General features: G+C 53.0%; 1 protein-coding gene across 1 annotated transcript; it reads left to right on the top strand.

Moving 5' to 3' along the window:
- Nucleotides 1–751: 751 nt before the first annotated feature.
- SLC41A1 (solute carrier family 41 member 1) lies at nucleotides 752–22,469 on the top strand. Its single transcript, XM_036272763.1, has 11 exons — nucleotides 752–865; nucleotides 2,520–3,553; nucleotides 10,974–11,081; nucleotides 12,180–12,251; nucleotides 12,894–13,038; nucleotides 13,188–13,334; nucleotides 13,937–14,084; nucleotides 15,451–15,530; nucleotides 16,442–16,576; nucleotides 16,882–17,030; nucleotides 19,985–22,469. The coding sequence occupies exons 2-11, from the start codon at nucleotides 3,179–3,181 to the stop codon at nucleotides 20,168–20,170; spliced, it is 1,545 nt and encodes a 514-aa protein (XP_036128656.1). The 5' UTR covers nucleotides 752–865; nucleotides 2,520–3,178; the 3' UTR covers nucleotides 20,171–22,469.

The following is a 22,469-nucleotide window of genomic DNA, read 5'->3' as shown; positions in this document are numbered from 1 at the left end:
CGGGAGAGGAGCCCTGGCCGAGGACAAGGTAGGGATGGTTCTCTACGAATACGCAGGCCGAGAAGGAGCGCGGGAGCTGCGCAAGCAGGTTTCCCGTCTTCTCCAAGGCCAAGGCTCAAGGAAGCACTCAAGATGCCAGAGCAGTCGCGCACAAGCGCACACGTCTTGCGGGGGCGAGGGAGGCCCAAGGGAGGTGGGCCCGAGGGAGATGGCACCGCGTAACTCTCGCCGGGCAGGGGAACCCAGGCGCCGGCCGAGGGGCACTGGGACCCGCGCGATCGCCGCGCCGTGGACTGCCTGCTCCCAGTTCCCGTCACCCGGCGCCCCGGGTTTCCCCGACGCCCCGCCTCCACTCACAAAGCGAAAGAAAGGGGTCGGGCGAGGAGGATCCCGCCTCCTCTTCTAACCCTGATTGGTTGCCGCAGCTGTTCATCCAGAATCTATTTTTGATGGAAGGGGGGGTGCCACCCAGTCTGCCCCAGATCACGTTTGCCACTAGCAGCCAACCAGTCGGGCCCAAGTCCGCGGGCCAAAAGCGATTGGGGGCGAGTGAGCTCGGCCCCACTGTCCCCTGTACGGGTGCCCCCCGCCCGGGCCCGAGGCGGTATATCCTGCCCTCCCGGCCACCTCCCCTTCGTGGAAGCGGAGCAGCGGCCTCGCTATAACGCAGAGGCGAAATGTAGCGAGCCGGGGGTCGCGGCTGGACGCTCGCCTAGGCTGGGGGCGTGGGGGGGGCACGCCGGGGGCCGAAGAGGACTGCCGAGGAAGAGGAGTGATGAGAAGAGGGGGAACCCTGCAGCCCCCGAGACCACGGGCCCCTGCTGCCACTCGCCAGGCGCCCCCCTTCCTCCTAAGCGAGGGGCAGGTCAGTCCCTTGGGGGTGGGGGGGTGGGGGGGTGGAGGATGGAGGTGGGGAGCCCTGGCGCGCAGCGCATTTGCTGAGTCTGAATCCCAGAGAAGCCAGGGAGGACACCCGTTTACTTCTCCCCCTCCTTGGGTTGGGGATAGTAAAACGGGTCTTTTGTGTCCCCTTCTCAGGGCATCCTGGTTCCGTTTTTTTCTTCTTTCATCCCAGGGCCTTCCTCAGGCCTGTCTGAAGTCTCTTTACTGGAAGGAGTGGAGTAAGGGACTGGCTTCTCTTCCTGCCAGTCTCCTTTCAGGTTAGGTGGCCTGCGTGGAAGACAGGAGGAGGAGGGAGGGTCAACTTTTAGCAGACTCCACTCGGAAACTTTCCTGACACTGGAGCAGTGGCCTCCCTCCTGCTCAGAGGTTTCCTCCTAGATCTCTAGTGAGGGTCTTTCAAAGAACCACAGTCTAGGTTAAAGGAGACTGGAACAGGGAGTCCTGGTGACTTGAGTTGATAGAGACAATAATACCCCTGGGCCAGTTACTGGAGTTTTTGACCCACCCTTTCCCAAACTGGAGTTGACTAATTGTGTGTGTTTGGAATGCTTAAGGACCTATTCATCTTTCCTCAGGGAAATTTTCTTTTAAAGTATTTTTTACTTTGTGAGAGCTCTCCTGGTGAAGTGGAATAGGGGGGCATCAAGGCCTGGGGATTTTTTTTTTAGTCAAAAAAAGTGAGATCATTACAGCCAAAGAGACATGTACTTGGGATCAAGTGCATTTTGGCTTATGCTGCTTTGTTTTTTGTTTTGCTTTGTTTTTTAGTTGGTGCTTTTGTTTTTTAAGAATTCCACTATATCCAACTCTCGGTAACTCTGGGGAACAGGGCGAACTTAGGAGACTGAAATGTGTGCATAATAATCAGTAGTTTTACCCTCTTTCTCTTCAAATTGAGATAACTCCCTTCTCCTATCTGACAAGTTCACGGGGCCTAGAGCAGGGGGAGAGAAGTAGAGACAGAGGCCCGAGTCCAAGTCAGCAACTGAGCTTTTTGTAACACTGTTGACTCTCAAGGGCAGGAGTGGGTAGGCCTCTGGCTCTTGGCCTTGGTCTGGCAGGCTTGCCTCATTGCCCAGGGAGTCCTCCTATTTTTGTTTCTCAGGGGCTAGGGCGCTTGGGAGTCCAGGGACCTTCACTCAGTGCTCAGATTCTCCATTTAATTGCCCCGGGTAACTGTCTGGTGACTGTAAACAGTCATGTTCTACAGTGGTGTGGCTGTGTGGCAGGGAGTCTGTGACTGAGTTTGTGACTAATTCCACTGGGAGACCACATCTAAATAATCCTGGGATCTTAGGAGCATTCAAGAAGGGATGCCACCCAGGACATCCTGCCCACCCCTGGTTACTGAGAAGACAATGCCAGGTCCTGCACAGCACCTTCCCGTCCCAGGCTGCTCGCCACTGGGGTGATCCCGGTGGGGCGGTGGGTTGCTGATTGGGAGGATGGCGGGGAGAGTCCTGCTGGGCCTCCAAATGTTGGAGTGCAGGCATGGGTAATTTCACAGAAGGAACAAACTCCGTATGCCTGGCTTGTGCCTGCTTTATGCCTCCCAGTATGAGCTGTCCTTTGCTGTATCATAACATTCTCTTTCTCTTATCTTCTCCCCACATAAGGTGTTCCACACAGGTTCTTGTGACTTGAAGGACCAGGGATTCGGGGAGGTTCAAGGTCTTCCCAGAAAGGAGGGAAATCTCTGGAAGAAAAGTGAAAGACGGCAGACACTGCCCCAGGACCAGCAGAACCCGAGCAGCTGTGGGAAGCTGACGGACCCCAGCCAGCGGTGTGGGAAGAAGCCACAGCCCCAGGCCCAGGCTGCCTTCTGAAAGAATTGAACACAAACTACTTTTCATGAAAGAAGGGCCACCTCAGAGGTTACCCCAGATTTGGCTAGGCTCTTCCACTCTGAATGTCCCTGTTCTGAGGAGCCTGCTGCTAAGAACCAAAGAAGATAAGAGGCCAGATTAATTTTCCCCCAGCCCAGCGTTGGACAACAGGAGTCAGGCGTCTGCACCCCTAGTGGCTGGCTGCGGGGTCTGGTGAGGAGTTTCTGGTTCCCTCCAGCTTGCGGCTTCAGTGCTTGATGGGGCTGCCTGTTGGTAGATCAGTTTTTGCAGCACCTGGTAGGAGCGGAGAGCCGTGGGAAGAGGTCCTGCGGCGCCCAAGCCTGGGTTCACCCCAAGACTAAGTTCTTTCCCGAGTTAGAGAGGGAGAGAGAAAGAAAAAAAGAGAGAAAGAAAGAAAAGTTTCCCCCTTCCCGTTTTCCCTTCCCGTCATGTCCTCTAAGTTGGAGCTGAAGGACATCCACCAGCTGAACGGGACTGGCCCTGCTGCTTCACCCTGCTCTTCAGATGGCCCTGGGCGAGAGCCCTTGGCAGGGACCTCCGAGTTCCTGGGGCCTGATGGGGCTGGGGTAGAGGTGGTGGTGATTGAGTCTCGGGCCAACGCCAAGGGGGTTCGGGAGGAGGACGCCCTGCTGGAGAATGGGAGCCAGAGCAATGAAAGTGACGACGTCAGCACAGACCATGGCCCCGCACCACCCTCCCCACTCAAGGAGACCTCCTTTTCCATCGGGCTGCAAGTGCTGTTTCCCTTCCTCCTGGCAGGCTTTGGGACTGTGGCTGCAGGCATGGTGCTGGACATCGTGCAGGTAGGACCTGGGTCGTGCAGCTCTTGACTGTGAGTCCTGGAGCCACCTTTCCTCCTAAGAAACTGACTCTTGGAGCTTCTCTCCACCTCCCTGTCAGAAGCAGCTGCTGCTTCCTAGAATACTGTTTCCTTTTGGGTCATGTCCTTTGTTTCTTCTTGGTCTACTTACGTACTACAGAAGCCTCGAGGAAGCCCAGTAGCCCCAGGGAAGTGGTCAGGGCAGTATTGCTTAACAGAAGCAGAATTGGTTCCAGAGCTCAGGCTTGGAAGAGACGAGATGGAATGGGATGTTTGCCTGCCATTCCTCCAGGGCATTCCTGCTAAGCCCAGCTCAGTAGGAGACATTTAGATGGGTCCCCACTTTCCGCTTTATTTTCCCTTCAGTTGAGGTTTCAAGGATACCCATAGTAGAAAGCTCAGTTTCAAGTCTCCTTTCCATCCCCCTGCTGGGCAGGAATTTGTCTGGCTGCCAAGAGGGTCTCAAATTAAGTGGGAAGGTTCTTAAAGGCATTTGTGTTGCTTATCTGCCTGTAACCTTGGCACGATCTCCTTGGGGAATGGGATTGGGCACATGCTGTCTGATGCGTGATTTGGGGGCGGGTAGCATAATAAGGCCTAGAAGTGCTAATTATGTGACATAAATGGGGACAAAATGTAACAAGCCTCGGGCAGAACTGTCCTCTTTCCTCCTTTCCTGTTTTCATGAACCTGCCTTGGGCATAGAACGCTCTTCTTGAGGCTACTGAGTAGAATTAAGGATAATAATTGGTAGGTCCTGGAAGAGCCAGGGATATGCTGTGTTACTATACTGTGGGTTAGGACTTACCCAAAACCTCCAGGTCCACGAGATGAAGTCTTCTTTCTAGATAAAAGTTTTTGAAGCACAATAAGGCACACAGAGCTTTCTGAAGATGCCACATTTAACTAAGCTAATCATTAGCAAATATCAGATTTCTGCTGAGTGCTGGGCTCTGTCAGAGAAATACCAAGTGCCACGGCTGAGGGAGATCTGGCCTTTGGCCTTTAGGACCCATCAGTGTGTCCCTGACCATGAAATCTCAGGAGGATGTGGAGCTCAGCATCCCCTCTTCTGTGCCAGTCCAGCCCTACAAACAATGCACGTGGTGACACAGAGTCCTGCTGGTGGGCTCACCATGCTTGTGTCCCAGGGATCTGAGGGTGGTTGGTTCTAGGTGGTTCCTTTTTTGAGTTGAACCCTGCACCTTCGGTTGCTAATGAGGTTGTCATTTATGTCATGCCAGCATGCCTTGCACTGCCTCCTCTCACCCCTAACCTGTCACCTTGAGAATACCTCATGCAGGTGAGGAAGCCAGCTTGGAGCTGGGCACATCAGCTTGGATTCCTCCCCCAGTGGCTGCCCCTCCTCCTAAGTAATGGGAGGTAGGAGAAATGAGACTTGGGTAGCAGTTTCTCCACCTCTCCCATCCCTTTCCTGTGGCCTTGGTTCTCATTTTTAGAGTTTTTAAGTTCTGGTTTGGTATCTACAAAAGGGTATAGAACTTAGGTCCAGTGGTGAACTGGGAGAGGGTTGTTTTGTTTTCTGGATAATACTGGTGTAGGGAGCATTTGCTGGTCTCCTCTGAAGGAGCCATATCATCTCCATTTTGTAGATAGGGAACCTATGGCTTAGAGCAATTAGGTAACTTGCCCCTGGTCATCTGACTCAGAACCTGACCATGAACCTCTATGGCCTTCACCATGGCCATGATTCACCAGTTGGTTAAAGATTCTGGGAGGAGTCTGCTCTCTTTGTCTTCCCCTGAAAAACAGGGTGGACTGAGACCTGGAACAATTGGAGTTATATTCTAAAGTGAGCAAGAACAAAAGTTCTTAAAGGGCCCCCTGCCTTCCCGTCTCACATACTCTGAGAACTGTAGAGCTGGAAAAGGCTTCTGACATCTTGCCCCAACCCCCACGAGCCTGAGACATTCAGAGACCTAGGTAGGGAACCTTTGGAGCCTGCCCACCATCCCCACAGAAGGCCAGAATTTGTCCTTGGTGTGGCACCTAAGCTCGCTGCAGAGTGAGGTCCAGTTGGTATGGATGACAATGGCTGGATTGTGCTTTCCTCCTCCCCCAGCCTCCCTACCACAGCAGGCCCTGCTGATAGCTGCCATGACATGGGAGAGAGTGGGTACAAAAAAAACCAGGCCCTAGCTGGTTTGGCTCAACAGTTAGAAATCAGCCTGCGGATCGAATGGTCTTGGGTTCAATTTCCGGTCAAGGGCAGGCACCTGGGTTGCAAGTTCGATCCCTGGTCCCGGTCAGGGTCGTGCGAGAGGCAACCAGTCAAACATCGATGTTTCTCTTTCTCTCTCCCTCCCTTCCTTCCACTCTATCAAAAAAGCAATGGAAACATATCCCCGAATGAGGCTTTACAAGGGAAAAAAAAAAAAAAACAGGACATGAGACCGCAGGGAGATTCTCAGTCCATATCCATGGGAGTAGAAGGGGCAGCAGACTGACGACCTCCGATTCAGGAAGAGCAGGATGCTCTGTAAGGACGCGCACCTTCATGTTCCTTTCACAAGCGTAGGTAGCCTTCCGCGGGGCAGAGTCTGCTAGTTCCTGAGCGACTGGGGCCATCTCGAGGAGGTGGCTCAGGGTGTCCCCTGTGTCTCAGAGCAACTGAGCAGAAGTCATGTTGGTGCAGATGTGACCTTGGCCCAGGGCCCCCAATCTCTCCCCACTATTGCAGAAGATCCAGTCTCTTCCTGGAAGGCCCAGTTTGTCCTCTTATCTGCCCTCCTCTCTACTCACTGTACAGCCAGCCCTGCTGTGAGATAAGGGGTTGGCACACTGGCCGAAAGGAGGAAAGGGATAAATGGACTGCGTTCTGCTCCAATTTCCCCACCGTGGCTGAAAGTTCCTGCAGCAGTTGGAGGGTGAGAGCAGGTTTGGGCCCAGGGCTGGGGAGTGGATTGGGATATGGGGACCCTCCCTGCTGCACATGCCTTGTCCCCACCCCCTAGTTTGGTCCTGGCCACGGCAGGGCACCTCACTTCCTTTTTCAGTTAGCCTTTTGAGGAATGGGGGTGGCGGGAGGTGGTACGGGCACCTTCACTGGATTCCCAGCTGTGTTAAGACAGGTGGGACTCCTAAGTCCTTATTTTAACCCATTGCTCAGTTGCTGAGGATCCCAAGGAAAGTAGACCCCCGTCCCCCAAGCATCTCCTTCTCTGGCTTCTCTACCTGCTGTGTATACGGGAACATCTACAGAGCTGAAAGGGGATGGCAAGCATGGGCTTGACCAAGTGAAATGGGAAAGAAGCATGCTCTCCTGTCTGGCCTGCTCCCGGGGCTGTGGGTATTCCTGGGCAGGACACTGAGGTCCCTTCTCCTTTGACAACCCCTTTCTCACACTTTGTCGGCTCTCTAAATCCTGGCGTTGCCCTGAGGCCCTTCTCCCTGGACAACTAGAGGATACCTGCAGAGTTGTGTGTGCAGGGGGAAGGTGGCTCAGACAGGTGCAGACTGGGCTTACTGGGCTTACTCTAATCTGGTCTGAAAGGTCAACTCCAGCCGCAGTTGCCAGGTTCTCCCACAGCCTGTGTTTAGAGCTGATCACTACAGACGTCGGTCTTGATGTCTTGACTACAGTTCTTTCTGGCCGTGACTTTCTTCCCCATTGCAACCCTCGTGGAGGGGAGGAGGCTCAGGACAGAACACCAAGGCAGGCAGGGGTCAGCGTGTGAGGCCGGAGGGGGTGAGAGGTGGCAGGACCACTGAGGTGATTGGTCTGAATCTGGGTTATTTCTGAGTGTGGGGTGGGCAGTCTCATCCCTTGCCCCCAGAATATCAGGGACCAGTGAGCTCCCAGCCCCGTAAGAAAGAACTAGAAAAGGAGCTGCGTTTCTGAGAAGCAGTGAAATGTGTAGCTGCCCCGCCCGGGGAGGGGGGGGGGGGGCGTGCTCCTCCATCCCCAGCGGAGCAGGAAGGCGTGGGTGAAGGTTTGGCTGACAGGGCTGACGGGTTTGACTTCGTGGGCAGGCACTCCTAGCCAGGGTGAACAGGATGGACCTGAATTAGGCCAAAGCAGGAAGGACACACTGTCTGCCCCTGCCACATGCTACGGACTCCTGACCTCAGGGCCAGACTGTTTCCAGGCTGCTTCCATATCACCAGCATCTCCTCCCAGAGTCCTGTGTGTTTGCCCTGAGCTGCATCTTTGAGGGTTTTGTGGGCAAAGGAAATATGTGCGTAGGAATTGGCTGCTCTGACCCAAGTGCCAACTTGGCCCCGCTGGGCTGGACTCAGGTTGTGTGAGGTTCCAGGCTATGTGCTGAGCAGATCGGGAGGACTTGTACAGGGGCTGTTATTGTGGCTGCTTATTTTCCTTGCCTCTCTCTCACTTAGCACTGTTAAAACCCCACACCTTCTAGATTCTTGCGTAATTAAAATGAGAGGGAGGGATTTTGGGGGTGCTTATAGCGGCTGCCAGAGGGGCTTAGCTGAGCCTCATACATTATTTTTCTTAAATAATTATAAAGACAAACAGTATTCCTTAGAAACAGTTCAGAAACTATTGCTCGCATGCACTCAGAGTGTTTCTTCCCTGGCTCTGTCACTGGGCCAGTACATGCGCGTGACGTACACCTACCTGGAGACAGCTTTCCAGGGAGCTGGCAGCTGGGAAGCTGGGAGGGGCAGATGGTTTGCAGTGAGGAGGGGCTATGAGGCTGTGCTCAGAGCGACACCCTCCTGAGGGGAGAGGAGCAGAGGGGAATTCTTCCCCCCCGAAGCTGTTTGTCCAGTATAGGTGAGGAAGGAGGAGGCAGAGCAGAGCAAGGCCGAGCCTGCAGGGAGCTGGAACCCCAGTGGTATGCACCAGCATCCAAAAGTAACAGTCCCCCAGTTCCGTGGGGCAGCTGGGGCTCACTGGGGCTGCCTTCTCTCTGGGGCCCTGGGGGTGACAAGGGATTCGAATCCTTCCAGCCTTTGGGAGGGGCTGGCTCTTTCTGTGGGTGCCTGAAAGCTCAGCAACTGTTAACTGGGGGAGCGGGGGTGGGCAAGGAAGGGGGTTTCTGAGAGCAGGCCCCCTGAAGAGAGCCCTAGGCCCTCCAGCTGTGGGGAGCCAGGCCAAAACCCCAGGTAAGGGGCTACTCTAGCCCTAATGAGATGAGCCCTTCCCCAGGGGACTGGTAGGTCATCCCTCCCCCCACCAAAAAACACATAAAAAGAACTCTGGAGGAAAAAAGAGGTCTTTGCCTTATAGGACCCCTAGTATCCAGCCACACCTGATCTCTGGTCCTGGCCCAGCCCCTTCAGATATCCTTGATTATCTTTTGTTAATTGTGATAAAACACACACACACACAGCATCAAGTTTAACCATTTTTAAATGTACAGGTCAGTAGTGTAAGTACATTCACATTGTTACACTACCATCACCTCCATCCATCTCCAGAACGTTTTCATCTTACAAAACTAAAACTCCATACCCATCAAACACCAACTCCCCTTTTCTCCCCTCCCCCACCCCCATCAACTGGCACCACTACTCTACTTTCTGTTTCTGTGGATTTGACTTCTTTAGATACCTCAAATAAGTGGAATCATATAGTATTTGTCTTTTTGTGTCCAGCTTATTTTGCTTAATACAATGTCCTTAAGGTTCATCCATGTGGTAGCAGGTGACATGACATCCTTCCTTTTTAAGGCCAAATAATAGTTCATTGTGTGTATATACCACACTTTATTTATCTATCTATCAGTGGTCCCTTGGGTTGTTTCCACCTCTTGGCTATTGTGAATAATGCTGCTGTGAACATGAGTGTACAAATATCTCTTTGAGACCCTGCTTTCAACTCTTTGGGATATACACCTGGCGGTGTGACGGCTGGATCATGTGGTAGATTCTATTTTATTCTTTTTCTGAGGAACAGCTATACTATATTCCATAGTGATTGCACTATTTTACATGTCCACTCATAAGGGTTCTAATGTCTCCACCTCCTTGCTAATGCCTCTTATTTTCTGAGGTTTTGCTTTTCTTTAATAGCAGCCATCCTAGTCAGTATGAGGGATATCTCATTGTAGGTTTCATTTGTAACCTTGCTCATCCTTAACTATGGAGAGTTGGTGTTGGAATTGTCTTTAGAGACCATTTGATCTGGCCCCTAAATTGCACATTTTATAGTTTAGGAGCTTGAGGTCCTTGTGACTTGTAGAAGGTCCCCCCTGGCCTATGTGGGGAAGATGTTGGAGAGACAGAGTAAGGCCCCTTCCTGTGATGTCTTGTAAGAGACCTAATGCTGTCAGTCCAGCACTTGGCCTCAACCTATGCACTTCTACCTGGTCACCTCTCCCCTCCTCCCTCTCCAAACCTGAAGGCTTTCCATTCTGAAAACAAATAAAGGAACCCACACTGCTGCCAAGGCCAGGGAGGGAGACACAATCGCAGCCTTTTTTTTTTTTACAGGTCTTCCGTTTCTGCTGCAACGAAAGTAGCTTTTAGATAGCCAGCCCTGGCTCCTACGTTCTCCTCTTAGCACTAATGAGTGTGGTGCTGTCTGAACCTTAGTTTCTTCATTTACAGAACAGGGTTAAAAATAGCCCCTACCTCATTAGGCTGTTGATGGGATGAAATGGAAAATGCATGTAGGGCACTTAGCCTAGCATAGTCTGCTTAATAGACGTTAGCGGAAGGAACTGGGGGGCCAGCCAGGCCTACCAGTCTCGGGGCTAGAACCGTGTCTCCTGACTCCTAGCCCAGTGCTCTCCCTACAGGGGTACACTTGCCTCTGCTAACTGAGAGGTTGGGGAAACTATGTAGAGTGAGAGAGTGCAGAGGAGGAATAAAAAGCCTCTTGCAGACCAGCATTTTGAGGTTTGGGGGCCGTGGTCTTATTCAGACCCTTTCCAGAAGGAAAATTGCTATGGCTGCGGCCCAAAACCCTTAGAGATGGAAACCAAACAAACTCTAATCTCCTCAGCCCCGTGGAGCCCGGCTCTCAACAGCTGAGACAACACTACCCAAGGCTGAGGCCGCGGGGAAAACGGACTCAATGCAGAGGGCTTGGGAATTGCGATTTGAGGGGGAATCTGAAAGGAATTTGGGGGTGTAAGCCACCTGGGGTTACTGAGCTGTGTGGCTCCTCGCCGTTCTCTTCCCTCTGCCTCCAAATAGCAGGCGGAGGCAGTAGAGCTGGGCTAGGGTCTGCTGGCCAGAAGGAGCCCTCTGCATCTGCCCTGTTCTGGTGGCAGGAAGGGGGGTACTGTGTTGTTTGGAGAACCATGGGCTTGGTTTGGCTCCAGGGTTCTTGGAGGAAAGGTGGCTGATGTACTCCCTCCCTGCTGATTCCGTTTCCTCCTCAAGCCCCTGATTCCAGACTCTCTGTTCAACCTCGAAGCCAGCCCCTTGGGGCGCTAAAATTCCTGAGATCTGTTTTCACCTTGTAGCACTGGGAAGTCTTCCAGAAGGTGACAGAAGTCTTCATCCTGGTGCCTGCACTGCTGGGGCTCAAGGGGAACCTGGAAATGACCCTGGCATCGAGGCTGTCCACCGCGGTGAGTGTCCTGGCTGGACGGGCTGGGGTGTGCTGAGGACTCCAGGCAGCGCCGAGCCAGGCTGGAGATCACTGCCGGCCTTCCTCAACTGCCCACGCCTGGAGTGTGGGGCTGGGGTGGGCAGGTGTAGGGAGACCCCAGGCTGGGTGTCCTGCTCCCGGCAGGGGCTCCCTGCGCGAGTGGTTCCCAGACTCGGTTTCTGGATGTCTCAGCCATCCCTGGACTCTTGCCCCACCCCCTGTTTTGCAACCCGCCTCGTGACTGTTTGTGCAGCTTTGACAGGCAAGGATCATGCTGGTCCCTCCACCTGCACAGATGGGGGCCTCCTCTGATCTCCAGCCCTACTCTGCAGCTGGGCTGGAGCAGAGCCAGGCCTTCCCAGCCCCCTCCCATCCCACTCTCTTTCCCCCTTGGCTTTAAAGGAATAAACGGGGAGGGGTGCTCGCCACTCCCACCTCCCACTACCCCTTAAATCAGCCATGATGGTTTAGGGTCTGAACCAGTTACAGGGCCACGGGGTGGGAGGTGGGAGGCAATGAAACTCAGGAGGTCAGGGGAACAGGTGGCAGAGATGTTCCTACATGGCCACAAGTTTGGAAAAGACATCAGAGAGAAGGGGCAGCCAGCCTCGTCTGCCCCAACTTACCCTGCTCCTGGCCTTCTCCTGTGCCACCTCACTCCTTCCCAAACACTCCTGTAGCCACACTCCTACACCAGCAGCCAATCTTTCCTTCCCTAGGACAGCAAGCTGGCTTCAGAGCTGGGCATCCATCAGGTCATTCTAACCCAGGCAGGAATGGGCGGTCTGGATGAGCAGGGCAGAGGATGGAATCCGCCTCTGCTCACCAGCTCTCCTGAGAGAGGAGAGAGCATGAGGCTGCCTGGGGAGCCCCTTCCAGCCCCTGCTCAGCCTCAGGAGCTCAAGGAGCTTCTTCCCTCTCACTCCAGTCCCCCTGATCCTGCTTCACTCTCCATGGGGGTCATGGTCTCATCCCAGAGTCTCAGGGCACATGCTTCCTGATCTAGGTGGGATTCTAATGGACTGAGCTGCAGGCCTTTGCCAGCCTGGAGTTCCAGCCCCCTTCCTCCCTCTCCCAGGCCAACATCGGGCACATGGACACACCCAAGGAGCTCTGGCGGATGATCACTGGGAACATGGCCCTCATTCAGGTAAGAGAGCAGGGCCAGAGAGGTTGGGCTGAGCATCCATCCTCCTTAGTCAGGAATCTGAAAGGCTCAGTTCAGCCCCAGCTGGATCCTGAGTGATGTTCCAGCATCCTGCTGAGCTGGCTTCTCCCAAAGCAGCTTTAGGAGGTAACCAGGTTTCCCAGGAAAACAGCCAAGAAACTCCAGTATCTCAATGTCAGTTCAGCTCCCAGTGCTGCGGGGGGGGGGGGCTCATGTCCCCCAGATCAGACTCAGAAAAAGACTGGAGTGTTGAAATGTCCTTGACCACCCTTGTCTCGTGTCCCCATAGGGCCACACAGGTTCTGCACTGTACTCTTTCCTCTTGAGCCCTGGGCCTTGTCTCTGGACTGAAGTCCTGGGTGCGTTGAACCTTAACCCAATCACCAGAGGAACACTCACTCAGCCAGTTACGTGTCCTGGGCTCCTGCAGGGCGCACTGCACAGTACTAGTGTCTGGTGTGAAACTAAATAAATAAAGACATCATTCCAGCTTGGGAGGACCGGACAGTCCTGCCCACCTGCCTCCTGGGGCTGCCGAGGGCCAGGAACAGGTCTGGCCGAGTGCTCAGGGCCTTGGCTAAGAAGCTCTCTGCTCCCAGGGCTGAGTTACACTCCTCCCCTCAGGTGCAGGCCACAGTGGTGGGCTTCCTGGCATCCATTGCAGCTGTCGTCTTTGGCTGGATCCCTGACGGCCACTTCAGTATCCCGCATGCCTTCCTGCTGTGTGCCAGCAGCGTGGCCACGGCCTTCATTGCCTCCCTGGTACTGGGTAAGGAAGGGAGGGGAGAGGGGACAGGCAGGGGAGTCGGGAGGGCTGCCCCAGAGGTGTCAGCTGGGCCTGGCACCTCCAGTCTCTCTTCTGTTTGCTACCCCTTTATCTCTTCTTACCTCTCCCTGGCCCCTCTCCTTCCTCCCCAGGTATGATCATGATTGGGGTCATCATTGGCTCTCGAAAGATTGGAATCAACCCAGACAATGTGGCCACTCCCATTGCTGCCAGCCTGGGTGACCTCATTACCTTGGCCCTGCTTTCAGGCATCAGCTGGGGACTCTACCTGGAGCTGGGTGAGGCTGAGGCTACCGAGGGTGTGACCTGGGTAGACGCCTGGGTGGGATTGGGAGAGATGGTTAGTGTATATGCAAATGTGTAAGCATTTCTCCCATGTTCTTTGTTTGGTTGGAATACAGTTGGCATAGTCCCCACCTTAGAGAGGTGAGGCTAAGTGCTCATTTCAAATTCATGCAGGCAGCAGGGCGGGGGAGAAAGTATCAGAGAAATTTGTATATTCCTGCTGGGTCCTGCAGACCTTGCTTCCCTTGGAGTGGAAGGTGGGAAGGGTAAAGGAAAGGAGCTGAAGGCTGGAATCTGCTTGCAAAATGAAGAATTAGGAGGGGGAATAGTGATTTCTGGGGACCTAGAATCTGGTCTCTGCCCCTTATGAGTGCAGTGCTGCGGGAGCTTTCGGCCTTGGTTTTCTCATCTGCAAAATGGAAAAGGCTGGCCCCCCGATCTCCTGGGCTTACAGTGGGATCAGATGAGGTCATATATTTCTAGGCATTTGGTGTGGCATCGCTATTGATCTGTTGGGATATTTGCAGGCTCAGCCAGGGGGAGGCTGGGAGCAGGTGGCCCCAGTGCTCACCTCCCTCTGATCTCTGCTTCTCAGATGACTGGCAATACATCTACCCCCTGGTGTGTGCCTTCTTCGTGGCCCTGCTACCTGTCTGGGTGGTGCTGGCCCGACGGAGCCCAGCCACAAGGGAGGTGCTGTACTCGGGCTGGGAGCCTGTCATCATTGCCATGGCCATCAGCAGGTAGGCTCAGGCCTTGGGTGCATGCTCCTATCCCCTCCACCCTGCCACAGACTCCCTTGTAAGCCCTGAAGAGAGGGAGCACGGCACAGACCCTGGAAATGTCTTCAATAGTGTATCATGTCCCTCTGTTGCAAGTGACAAAAACCATCTGAAATGGATTTCATTAAAAATCAGAATGCTGCCCTGGCCGGTTTTGCTCAGCGGTTAGAGCGTCGGCCTGCGGTCCAGAGAGACCCGGGTTCGGTTCCCGCTAAGGGCACGTACCTCGGTTGCAGTTTGTCCCCGGCCCTGGTCGGTCGTGCGGGTGGCAGCCACTCAATGTGTTCCTTTCACGTCCGTGTTTCTCTCTCTCTCTCCCTTCCTCTCTCTCCCTCCCACTCTACCTGAACAAAAACAAAAACAAAAAAACGCCCTAGCCGGTTTGGCTCAGCGGTTAGAGTATCGGCCTGCGGTCCGGAGAGACCCGGGTTCGGTTCCCGCTAAGGGCACGTACCTCAGTTGCAGTTTGACCCCGGCCCTGGTTGGTCGTGCGGGTGGCAGCCACTCGATGTGTCCCTTTCACGTCGATGTTTCTCTCTCTCTCTCTCTCTTCCTCTCTCTCCCTCTCTCTCCCTCCTACTCTATCTGTGCAAAAAATGGAAAAATGTCCTCGGTGAGGATAAAAAAAATAAAAATAAAAAATCAGAATGCTTTGGCTTAGGGAACTAAAAAAGCACAGCTGGATTCAGGAGCAGAATTATATCATCAGGGCCCCAGTATTCTCCACCTTGGCTCTGCATTTCCCTGTGCTGGCCTGCAGTTCCAGGTTTATACCTTTCTACTTGTACTGATTCCAGGGGTGAGAGAGATTCTTTCTCTCAACAATTTCACCAAGTCCCATTATAGAATTTCATTGGCTCTCCTTTAGTCACATGATTCTCCCTGAGCCAATCACCAAGGCTTTGGGGATGTGATGCTTTGATTGGATGAGTTTGGGGCCTAGTTTTCACTGGAGTAATGTCATGTGAACCACAGCGATTGAGTTTGAGAGAGGCCATTCCCTGAGGAAGAGCTCATCGCTGTTACCAGAAGGGGAAAAAAATACTGAGCAGGCGGAACAGTAGAGGTTCTCACAAGCAGGTCACCCTGTGGATGGCTCCTCCAGCCAGCTTGGGAAGTGAGCACCCCCAGCTTGCTCGGGGAGCACTGTGACAGTTGAATGTTATGAGCAGCAGCTGGTTCTGGCAAAAGAAGTAAGGCCTGGAAGACGAGGGATTCCTGGGAGCCACCTTGCTTTCCTTCCTGCCCAAGGCCAGACGGGCCTGTCCCTCACACCAGGACTGGAACAGAACCCTTTAATGGCCTTTGTGTCATTTTGTCTTTGTAGTGTGGGAGGCCTCATCTTGGACAAGACTGTCTCAGACCCCAACTTTGCAGGGATGGCTGTCTTCACACCTGTGATTAATGGTGAGGTCTTGGCCTCAGCTGCCAGGGGAAAGGAGAGGGCTGGAGAAGAGGATCTGGGGGGCTTTGAATCAGTTAGGGTGCGAGCAGGCAAGAGAATCCAGCTCAGTTAGTTCAAGACTTTAATGAAGGGGCTGCTCCCAGAAGTGGGAGCGGGGAAGAAGGACAACAAGAGGTGTTGAGGCATCCAGAGATTACCAACAGCAGGAAGGCCTAGTCCTCAAGGGTCAGGGGGAGAGAGTGTTATGGGAGCCCCGAGAGAGCCCTCCTCTGCCCCCAACAGGGGTAAGCCACTGCCATAAAGCAGAGAGGGGTCAGGAAGGAAATACCTGACCTCTCTCTCCTCCCACCCTCTCTGATCACCTACCGGTGCCTCCTGTTGAACACACCCAGTTAGAAACAGCAGCATGGGAGGTTGGGGACCGTCTGTAGAAGTCAGCCTCACAGGACTCAGAGCAAGGCCGAAGAGATCGGGGAATAGGTTGGGGGCGGGATGGTGACAGTAGCAGGCGTAGTTCCTGGGTACCAGATTCCAGAGCGCAGAGGTCAAACCTGATACTTGACCCTGGTCACTAACCAGCACGTGAGCACTGGGCGCCTGAGTCTGCTCGGAGCTTTGGAGAGGCACTGAAGCCAGCAGGGTCGTCCCCTGGCCTGTGTGCAACAGCAGGTGCACACCCTGCACTGCTGGAGAAGTCAGGCTCCGAGTCCACAGATCTGCCTGTGTCCCCTCCTGCACTCTCAGCCACACCAGGGGCATGGAGACTACCACATCTCCACAGGGGGCGGGGGGGGAGGAGCTTGGAAGACTCCCTGGAATTGGGCAGGGGAGTTGTCTTTGTTTTTCTTCTCAACATCTCACTGTTCTGGGGACTCATCCCTCCCCCCATGTCTAAGGTCTTTTGTCTCTGCAGGTGTTGGGGGCAATCTGGTGGCAGTGCAGGCCAGCCGCATCTCCACCTTCCTCCACATGAATGGAATGCCCGGGGAGAACTCTGAGCAAGCCCCTCGCCGCTGCCCCAGCCCGTGTACCACCTTCTTCAGTCCTGGTAATAGCAGAGTCCCCACCTCCTGGGTCCATTCCTGCCCTGGAGGAAGGGGGTGGACAGTCAGTGAACTTCACTTAAGAAACAGCGAGGGCCTGGATACACAGGTCCTCCTCCTTTGCTGGGCTGCACCAGCTGTGGTAGAGGGCACAGCCCAGGCAGGAAAGTTCTCCTTGCTGAGACGCCCTGGGCGCTGGGAACCGTGGGATGGAGAGGTAGAGGCAGGCAGCTGTCTGCTGCCCTGGAGTGTAGCGTGGTCCCTCCTGGGGCCAGGTTTCCTTCTCACCCCTTTTCTTCCCCGGTCCCAGATGTGAATTCTCGCTCGGCCCGGGTCCTCTTCCTGCTCGTGGTTCCAGGACACCTGGTGTTCCTCTACACCATCAGCTGTATGCAGGGAGGGCATACCACACTCACACTCATCTTCATCGTCTTCTACATGACAGCTGCACTGCTCCAGGTACAGACTGGCAGGGGCACAGCCGGGCCGGGCCTGCTGTGCAGGAGCGGGAGGGAGGCCAGGTTCGGGCCGTCTGCACACTCTGCACCTTTTCCACCAGGACTGGATGCCGGATAAACACTGGACAGGGGCTCAGGAGAATAGGCTGTAGTTCCAGCGGAGTCACTAACGTGCTGTGTGACTTTGGCCCCCTAGTAGAAGTATCTCTGAGCCCAGTGATCAGTTATAGATTGAGAGGAATGAACCAGAGGTGGTGGTTTTCAGGCCTGTGGTTGTAGGGGGCTGAGCAAGTGGGCTTTGGCCACAGAGCTCCGCTGGGCTCTGTTTTGCATGCTGGACCTCCTCCGGAGATTCCACATGAATAAAGTGTTCACAGCTCAGAAGGTGTCAAAACCACTGTCCCCGATCATCTGTAGGATCCTGCCCAGCCTTGCCATTCTAGAGTACTGTGACACTCTCCCTTGTTGGATTATTACATTTTTCAACATCTTATTTTGAAATAATTATATAGTCACAGGAAAGTGAAAAAAATGTTCAGAGAAATTCCACGGACTGTCTACCCGTTTTCCCCCAGTGGGAACCTCCTACACGACCGTAGTACAATGTCAAAAGCAAGAAGTCCACTGATACAATCCACAGAGCGTGTTCAGATCGCCCCAGTTCCACCTGCACTCCTGTGTGCGTTAAATTTCATTTAGTTTTATCACGTGTAGGTTCATGTAGCCACCACCACCGTTGAGACACAACTATTCCATCAACACAGAGCTCCCCCGGGCTGCCCTGCGTAGCCACGCTCACCCTTCCTGTTACATGTTAAATTTCTGTAGATCTGTTTTTTGAATAGGTAATAGCAGTCACATTGCAGTTCAAAACGTTTTGAAAGGTTCACAGTGAAACCTCAGCGAAAAGTCTTCTTTTCTGCCCTCCCCCCACCACCCAGTTCTCTTCCTTGCTGGCCAGCAGAGCGTTGACCGTTTCTTCTCCACCCTCCAAGCTCTTTCGTATTTATTCAAGCAAACGTATTTTCCTCTTTATTTTTACACACAGGGAGCCCTGCTTTTTTCACATAACAATTCATCGTAGAGATCATTCCACACCAACCTGTAAAGAGAAGATCACCCCGATTCTTTACGGCTGCATTCTGTTCTGTTACAGAGATGTACCCTGATTTCATTTAACCAATCCCCTATGGGCAACCACTTGTCCCTTCAACCCCTGACCCCCACCTTGAGAAGGCTGGTGTGTTGGGACATCTTGGCAAGGGCCGGGCTGAGACTCAGCCATATGCTGTTTCCCTTGCAAGTGCACTTGGTGGGAAAGCGGAGGGTCTGTGGCCGGGGTTAGCCCTTGGCCTACGTTGGGAAGGATAAACCCAGCTCCATTATCCACGACAAGCACGCAGTGGGACACTCACGTCTGCTCTCTCCTCTAGGCCTGTGGAAGGCTGGAGCCTGGCACTTGTCCCCCGTAAAGGTTCTTCCTGATCCTTTGCTGCCTCCTCAGCCACGTGTTCCAGGGAGGCTGGAATGTAGGGCCAGCTGCTGCCATTGCCTCCCTGGGGCACGTCCTGAAGTCCTCCTGCCGAGCTCTTTATTTGGGGTTCCTTCTGAAGCTGTTGGAAGGGGTGTGAAGTTATTGGGGGGAGGGCTGGCCCTCACCCAGGGTCAGGGCCAGGGCCACGGGAGTACAAGGCAGCTGTGTGCGGAGCAGGGGGAATTGAAGGGTGCTAGAGCTGCAACCACTTGGCTCCCTGGAGAGAAGACAGGAGAACAACCAAGTTTGCCTAAAAATAGGCATCAATTCTAGCTTCTTTGTCCCAAAAGAGTCTCTTGTTCCTGCATCTGAGCCCCTTAGGGCAGGATTTACATACCACAGTAGATGGAAAGTACAGTCAAGAGTAAAACCTCCCAAATGACTGTATGGGAGCTTTACCGTTAGAAACCATTTCGTTCTCACACAGATGCAGTCATTTAGGGAGCCCATATGTCAGGGATGGTGCAAAGCATATAGAAGATGTGGGCCTGCCCACTCGCCCATAGCATCTAGATCAAGTGCATTTCTAACTTAAAAGTGCATGTGAATCTCATTAAAATGCACGTTCTGATTTAGGAGATCTGGGGGAAGGTGGGGGTGCGTGCTGAGATTCTGCATTCTGACAAGCTCCCAGTTGCTGTTGATGCTACTGGTCCTGGACCCACTAGCAAGGTTCTAGTTTAGATCATTCTTAGTTGTCTGTAGTAATGGAGGGAAAGCAAGGGCACAGATCAATCAAAGCAGCAGAGAATCCCAAATGTCTTTTGAATTGCTATGCACGGTCTGCTATTCAGCAGACTTGTTCATGATTCTGTTTTTGCTAGGACTAACGTTAAAACACACTTGCACACTTTGAGCCCACAACAGCAGAGTGGAAAGGGTCAGGAGGAAGCCAGCTTGGGATAATCAGCTGTTACTCAGACGACGGTGCTGGCAGCAGCCTCAAACACTGTCCTTATTCCACTCTGCTCCCAGGAGAAATCCCTCTATGAAAAGCCAACTCCAATCCCAGCCCCCTGTCGGGCCCCTGGAGAGGCCAACATGGCAGGAATTGAAGTGACCAGAGAATAGGATGACCTAGAATTAGAGGCAAGAGGGCTAAATTCCTGTGGCACGTAGGATTTCAGTCAAGAAGCCCCTCGTTTGGTCAATTTGGGAGCAGAATGTAATGTTGATGTCCACGACCTCAGGGAGTAGAGCATCTTCCTTTCTAAAGGGCTCACATTATGCCTGTCATCTGTTCAAGGTGATAATTGTAGGGTGGAGGAGCACAGAGAGATCACCATGTGGAAAGATGAACTGTCCCTGCATAAGGACTGCCAAGAGCCAAGCCTTGTGATGCAGTGAATGGGTCCCATCAAGTGGCCTTTGGCTCCCCCTGGAGAGGGATGGCTATAGGCTGACCCTTTCTGTCTCTCCAGGTGCTGATTCTCCTGTACATCGCTGACTGGATGGTGCACTGGATGTGGGGCCGGGGCCTGGACCCGGACAACTTCTCCATCCCGTACTTGACAGCTCTGGGGGACCTGCTTGGCACTGGGCTCCTAGCACTCAGCTTCCATGTCCTCTGGCTCATTGGGGACCGAGACACGGACGTCGGGGACTAGCCTGGTCACTCAACCTTCTCCCCACCCTCCGCACTTTCTTTTTGAATTTTGTCTTTTGTTTCCCTTTCCCTACCCCACTCCACACTCCCACCTCTTTCTAGGACTTCACTTTGATACCGAATTCTCATTATTTTCAATGGGAATTTTTATACATTGAGCCAGAGGGACTGAAACAAGCAGTACAAGTAGATTTTTGAGACAATCACCAAGTGCAATTTCATGGTGGGTGCCTCCAGTTGAGGTGGATTGGGGCAGGGTTTTCTGTCGGGGATCTGGGAACATGCTTTAGCAAACGAAGTCTTGGCCCTAATGAGAAACCCTTTGTGAGTGGACTCTGGTGTTTTTTTCTTTTTTTGGTTGAACAGAGGGATAAATACCACACACACACACACACACACACATACACACACACATGCATACACTTTTTCTAGAAATGGACCAACTTCAAGGCAGGAGACAACTGCTCTTGGCTTCGTATAATCCTAGCCCTGTTTTCTGCCCTCTGGACCTAGGCCCTTCTGCTTTCAAAAAGAGTAAGATGGACTGACTGTTAGAATTGTGCACATGCCCCTTACCAGTTGCTGGTAAGCACCACCAACCCCTCCCAATGACCTTTGTGCAATTGTTGGTCACATCCAGGGAGAAATGAGCAGTGGCCTGGTTTCCTTGTTGACCCATATTCACCCACACATTTGCCAAGATCAATATCCTCTCTGGGCCCAGAGGACCAATTCTTTATCTCTGTTCAACCATCATCTCTGATGGTCTCTAAGCACTACCTTCCCCAGAGCTTGCCAGGTTGGGTTCCAAGATTAGGGACGGGAATGGGTACGTGGAGAATGGTTGGGGGGTTGAGGGCAACCAGGGGTGTCTCACTGCTGCTGTTTCTCCTGAGGACACATGGTGACATCGACTGTCACTTCCTAAAATCACTCGTTCTGTCATGTCATGGAGATCAGTTGTCCTCTCTCTTGGCTTCTGCCCACATTCACTGTTCATTCATTCATTCACTCATTCATTCATTCATTCAGCAAGTATACAGCACCTCCACAGGCATGGTCAGAAACATTCGTGAGTGCCTACTACATGTTAGGTACTGTCCCAGGCACTGACTAGCCAGTGGTAAGGGAAATACAGCTCTAACCTCACCTCATTCCCCAGAAAAAGAAGGCCACGTGCTCCTTTCAATCTGGCAGAAAAAAATTGTTCTTGCTATTTTTGCATCTGTATCACCAAGCCAGGTTCTGCCTCTGGATCTCCCTCCTAGGCCCACCTGACCGAAGCGAGAGCTCTCAGCCCCATGGACTCAGTGTTCATTTCTCTAAATGACCCTTCTGTCCACCACCTCTCCTCACCAGCCACCCAAAAAAAGGATTCAGAACTAGTAGACTAGACATCAACTAGCTGCCTCTACATTTCTCTGCCTAGCACAAGGTTGGGAGAACACTGGAGTCTCTGTATCTCACCCACATGTTATTCTGAACAGATTGAGAATCTGTCCACACTTACATGTGTACAAATCTGGGTGTTTGGATGCAGGTTTTTTCTAGCCTCTATCCACAGCCTTCCCAGAAACCCCCTCTGTCACCTAAGGGACCCACCTCCAGGGAAAGGCCAAGGAACGACCTTGTCTCTTACCAACACCACGCCTTATCCAGGAACTTACCCTATACCTCCAGACTCTGTCTTCTCTCTCCCTCTGTTTCCACCCAGGCCACCTAGTGGAGTCTAGAACCTTAGAATCGGAAGGAATCGTAGAGGTTATCTAGTTGGAATTGTGTCCAACAGAGTTCATTAACATCAGCCTGGGCTTGTTTCTGCTCCTCAGGCCTTACATCTTGTCCCCCACCTCCAAACACATTTGCACACAGATTCTTCTTGTACAGGCACCAAAACCAACTCCTCTGTCCCTGAGGCTGTGCCCTGTGATCCCCAGTCACCTGCCCAGCCACTCACCCTTCCTTATCTCTGGAGTTCAGCCAGCCTGCCCTGGAAGACTCTGGAGCATCTTCCTTTGCCAAAAAGGCAGGAAGGTAGGCGTGTCCCCAGCCCTGAGTGCGGGAGCAGAGGGAGGACTGTGAGGTGAGAAAATGAAGTTGACTTTCATGGAAGATTCATTTCTTCTCCCCTGATTGTACAAACTGCATGTACTTTTTCGGCCTGGCTGCAAGGAGCGACATCGGTTTACTCTTGTATCCTTAAAAAGTTACAGAACTGTGTCTTAAGAGAATTATTTATAGTTACTATAACTGAATTGACAAATGTCAACATAACTGATAAATTATATTTGGTAAATAAA

The sequence above is a fragment of the Molossus molossus genome, unplaced genomic scaffold (assembly GCF_014108415.1).
Source record: "Molossus molossus isolate mMolMol1 unplaced genomic scaffold, mMolMol1.p scaffold_m16_p_20, whole genome shotgun sequence".
NCBI classification, from domain to species: domain Eukaryota; kingdom Metazoa; phylum Chordata; class Mammalia; order Chiroptera; family Molossidae; genus Molossus; species Molossus molossus.
Note: the sequence above shows the minus strand (reverse complement) of the source record. Positions and strands in the feature narration are given on the sequence as shown.

Excerpts from the sequence above, each read along its gene's own strand:
- SLC41A1 (XM_036272763.1), top strand. The coding sequence starts at position 3,179 with ATGTCCTCTAAGTTGGAGCTGAAGGACATCCACCAGCTGAACGGGACT. Across the intron at positions 11,082-12,179 it reads CATCGAGGCTGTCCACCGCG|GCCAACATCGGGCACATGGA; the intron begins GTGAGTGTCCTG and ends TCCCTCTCCCAG. Across the intron at positions 13,039-13,187 it reads CATTGCCTCCCTGGTACTGG|GTATGATCATGATTGGGGTC; the intron begins GTAAGGAAGGGA and ends CTTCCTCCCCAG.